Genomic DNA, 4,785 nt, shown 5'->3' on the forward strand with positions numbered 1-4,785 from the left:
AAGTATCCAATGTGTGTCCCCCTCCAATGGTAAGTGTCCAATGTGTGTCCCCCTCCAGTGGCAAGTGTCTGATGTGTCCCCCTCCAGTGACAAGTGCCTAATGTAAGTCTTTTTCCAGTGGGAAGTATCCAATGTGTGTCCCCCTCCAGTGGCAAGTATCCAATGTGTGTCCCCCTCCAGTGGCAAGTGTCCAATGTGTGTCCCCCTCCAGTGGCAAGTGTCTAATGTGTGTCCCCCTCCAGTGACAAGTGTCTGACATGTGTCCCCCTCCAGTGGCAAGTGCCTAATGTAAGTCTTTTTCCAGTGGGAAGTATCCAATGTGTGTCCCCCTCCAGTGGCAAGTGTCTGATGTGTGTCCCCCTCCAGTGACAAGTGCCTAATGTAAGTCTTTTTCCAGTGGGAAGTATCCAATGTGTGCCCCCCTCCAGTGGCAAGTGTCCAATGTGTGTCCCCCTCCAGTGGCAAGTGTCTGATGTGTCCCCCTCCAGTGACAAGTGCCTAATGTAAGTCTTTTTCCAGTGGGAAGTATCCAATGTGTGTCCCCCTCCAGTGGTAAGTGTCCAATGTGTTTCCCCCTCCGGTGGTAAGTGTCTACTTGGTGTTTCCCTACAGTGGTAAGTGTCCACTAGGTATTTTTTGATAATTGATAAGTGATAATTTCTTGGAAAAAGATTGGTAACTAATCGTTTTGTTTTGCATAAATAAGTGACAAGTGGATGTCACATCTGAGCAATAACATTATAAAAAGCCGAGGTACCTAATTACATGATAATTATCTCGGAAAAAATATAAACAAGAGGCCCAATGGGCCTCCATCGCTCACCTGGTATTAATCTCACACTTGTAATCTTAAAATACAGCTACATGCAGAATATCCGTGTTTGATTCATAAGAACCTATTAAAAGATGTAAACATATGACGCCTGTGACCTTGAATGTCGAACAAGGACATTAGGTTGAAAGTGGGTCAAGGTCATTCATTTGAACAAACTTGTTAGTCCTTCATCCCAGCATGGTACAGGCCCAATTTCAGTACCCTGGGCCTTTTGGTTATTGAGAGGAAGTTGTTTGAAGATTTTAAGACATTTTACCGCTGTGACCTTGAAAGTGGGTCAAAGTAATTCATTTGAATAAATTTGGTAGCCCTTCATCCTAGCATGCTACTGGCCAAATATCATCAGCCTGGGCCTCTTGGTTATTGAGAAGAAGTTGTTTAATATAACAAGAGATCCCAGAGGGATCTTGGCGCCCACCTTTGTACCATCTTCATTAGTTCTTTGTCAGTTCGATCTTTTCTCTTCTTTCCTCTAATCTGTTTGATCGAGTCATGTTAACAGTAAATGCACCTTGAGGTAACTTTTGATCTAAACTTAATACTGATGTGTATGAAAGCCAACTTTCAAAGTGAGTTTGTCATTTCACATATTTACTAGTACAGACTTCTTGAGAAATAGAGATAACAAACTTTCACTATCAAAATCCAAGATGGCTATCTGTCGGCCATGTTGTTGATCCAATCAGTCTCAAAAGTTGCCCTGCACAGCTAAGGACCAAGGGGAACCTACATATAAAATTTGAGAAAGATCCCTCTGGTACTTCTTGAGAAATAGCGATAACAAACTTTCACTATCAAAATCCAAGATGGCTGCCTGTCGGCCATGTTGTTTATCCGATCAGTCTCAAAAGTTGCTCTGCACAGCTTAGGACCAAGGAAAACCTACATATAAATTTTTAGAAAGATCCCTCTGGTACTTCTTGAGAAATAGCGATAACAAACTTTCACTATCAAAATCCAAGATGGCTGCCTGTCGGCCATGTTGTTTATCCGATCAGTCTCAAAGGTTGCTCTGCACAGCTTAGGACCAAGGAAAACCTACATATAAATTTTTAGACAGATCCCTCTGGTACTTCTTGAGAAATAGCTATAACAAGAGTTGTTTAAGGACGAACGACGGACGGACGGACGACGGACCACGGACCACGGACGCAGGGTGATTTGAATAGCCCACCATCAGATGATGGTGGGCTAAAAAGTTGACGCCCTTCGGGCCAGGTGAGCTAAAAAGGCATCATTTAAACGTTATTGCGACACATTTATAAATGATGTCAACATCTTTTAAAAATTGTGTCGACATATGAAACTCATAAGTTGAAAGTCGATGGCAGAAATATGCCACCATAAGTAGACTGATATAAACCCACTTTATTAGATGTCAATTGCAATCCCTCATCATTGATTAATCATTTCTAACAAGGAAATAGAAAATAACCAGATGGAACTGAAGTTCACATTATATGTTCCGAGTGTGTGATGTATTGGGGCCAGGATCTGAACCAGATCATTCTATTGTCACTCGAACTAATGGAGCTCCTGAGCAGTGCCAAATTAAGGGGACTTTGTAGTGTGTTGATGGGAAAGGGATCCGATTCCCCTGTTGTTAAACAACACATCAATGTCACTTTTACAGATGAAGACAACCCCTTTGCCAGCGGTGACAGGGTCTGGAATCCAGGTGTCAAATCCCTGCAGTGCCCAAAACATCGCAACTGGCAGTGTGTACTTCCCTGTGCCTGGCAACGTGAACAAGTTCATCGAGTGCTCGCCTGATGGTAGTGCCAACCTGCTTGATTGTCCGTCTCAACTGCAGTGGGACCAAGTTCGACAGTCCTGTGTCTATAGTCACACACCGTCACAGCAGGCAACACAGGCGCCAGGCACTTTGACAGGTAAATATCACTAATACAGCCTACACAGGCCCCAGACACTTTGTCAGGTAAATACAGCCAACGCAGACCGCAGACACTTTGTCAGGTAAATATCACTAATATTGCCAGTACAGGCCCTGAACACTTTATCAGGTAAATATCACTAATACAGCCTACACAGGCCCAAGGCACTTTGTCAGGTAAATATCACTAATATTGCCAGCACAGGCCCTGAACACTTTAGGCCCAAGGCACTTTGTCAGGTAAATATCACTAATACAGCCTACACGGGCCCAGACACTTTGTCAGGTAAATATCACTAATACAGCCTACACAGGCCCCAGACACTTTATCAGGTAAATATCAATAATACAGCCTACAAAGGCCCCAGACACTTTGTCAGGTAAACACAGCCAACACAGACCGCAGACACATTGTCAGGTAAATATCACTAATACGGCCAACACAGGCCCCAGACACTTTACTACTGCCAACACAGGGTCCAGACACTTTGTCAGGTAAGTATCACTAATACAGCCAACACAGGCCCAAGGCACTTTGACAGGTAAATATCACTAATACAGCCTACACAGGCCCAAGACACTTTGTCAGGTAAATATCGCTAATACAGCCTACACAGGCCCAAGGCACCTTGTCAGGTAAATATCACTAATACAGCCTACACAGGCCCAATGTACTTTGTCAGGTAAATATCACTTATATTGCCAGCACAGGCCCTGGACACTTTATCAGGTAAATATCACTAATACTGCCACCACAGGCCCCAGACACTTTGTCAGGTAAATATCACTAAAATTTCCAGCATAGGATCCAGATACTTTGTCAGGTAAATATCATCACTACAGCCGACACAGGCCCCAGACACTTTGTCAGGTAAATATCACCACTACAGCCGACACAGGCCCCAGACACTTTGTCAGGTAAATATCACCACTACAGCCGACACAGGCCCCGGACACTTTGTCGGGTAAATATCACCACTACAGCTGACACAGGCCCCAGACACTTTGTCAGGTAAATATCACCACTACAGCTGACACAGGCCCCAGACACTTCGTCAGGTAAATATCACAAATCAATTTTTGTATTCTTGTATTTAATATGTAAAATAAAAACAAATCAGAAAAAAATACTGTATATTATTTTTAATATCACACATGACTGACATGCAGTTTTCCTCAACCACCATACATATGCCCCAAACAAGAATTACATACTGAAAAAATAAAATTATACAATTATATTGAGTGGTGTTTGGTTGGTATAGGGTATTGAACTGTCTGAGGTAAACACTGATCTAAACAGCAACAGTTTTTGACAAAGAAATAGTCATTGGACTGTGATCATGAAATCTTGGTCCCATTAAGCATCTGAGTTAAGCATAGAGGTATATATATCTGTTTCAAATAGATTTCTGAGAAATAGAGGTTAACACTTAGCTAAGCTGAACCACTCTAATAAGTCAAACATGTGAATGAAATAGCAATGCACATTTTTTTTTGTAAGAGATGAACGAAGAATTGTTTATTCTATTGGTACCTTCATTCTTAAAAAACCCCAAAGACTTTTTCATTTTTAATATCATAATACAATGTATGCTAACACTAATACAGTAATGCAATTCATATTCAACACTATTACAATAATACAAAACAATAATACTGTAATATAGTATATACTTAACACTACTAGCTTAATACAATTAAGCAATGAATGTTTTAGCAATTGTTGTTATGGTCCTATAACACACATTGCTATTGCCGACAAACTAAACGAAGCCAGGTAGGGCTTGATGAAAATTTGTCAGCAATAGAAATGTGTGTTATAGCACCATAACAATATTCATTATTTATATTTTCATTTTGATAGAGTAGTCATGCTTTATTTAGTTATTAAGTATTGACATCAATGAAATTGATGCCGTCACTTAAGAGATTGATGACGTTACAACAGCAAAGGTTGTTATAGTCTCACAACAACATTTGCCTTCTCAATGCATTGCAATGGAAAGATGAAGAGCAAATGTAAATATTGTATATTTAACTCCATTGCCGTAAT

The 4,785-nt window shown here is 41.1% G+C and overlaps 1 protein-coding gene across 1 annotated transcript in view; it reads left to right on the plus strand.

Annotated features, from left to right (window-relative positions):
* LOC110449203 (peritrophin-1-like) overlaps positions 1–2,741 on the plus strand; it is a 12,501-nt gene extending 9,760 nt beyond the window's left edge. Inside the window, exon 3 of the mRNA XM_021495907.1 lies at positions 2,469–2,741. Coding sequence (XP_021351582.1) covers positions 2,469–2,741 — 273 coding nt within the window. The remainder of the gene's footprint in view (positions 1–2,468) is intronic.
* The last annotated feature ends 2,044 nt before the right edge of the window (positions 2,742–4,785 follow it).

The sequence above is a fragment of the Mizuhopecten yessoensis genome, unplaced genomic scaffold (genome assembly GCF_002113885.1).
Source record: "Mizuhopecten yessoensis strain PY_sf001 unplaced genomic scaffold, ASM211388v2 scaffold4525, whole genome shotgun sequence".
NCBI classification, from domain to species: Eukaryota; Metazoa; Mollusca; class Bivalvia; order Pectinida; family Pectinidae; genus Mizuhopecten; species Mizuhopecten yessoensis.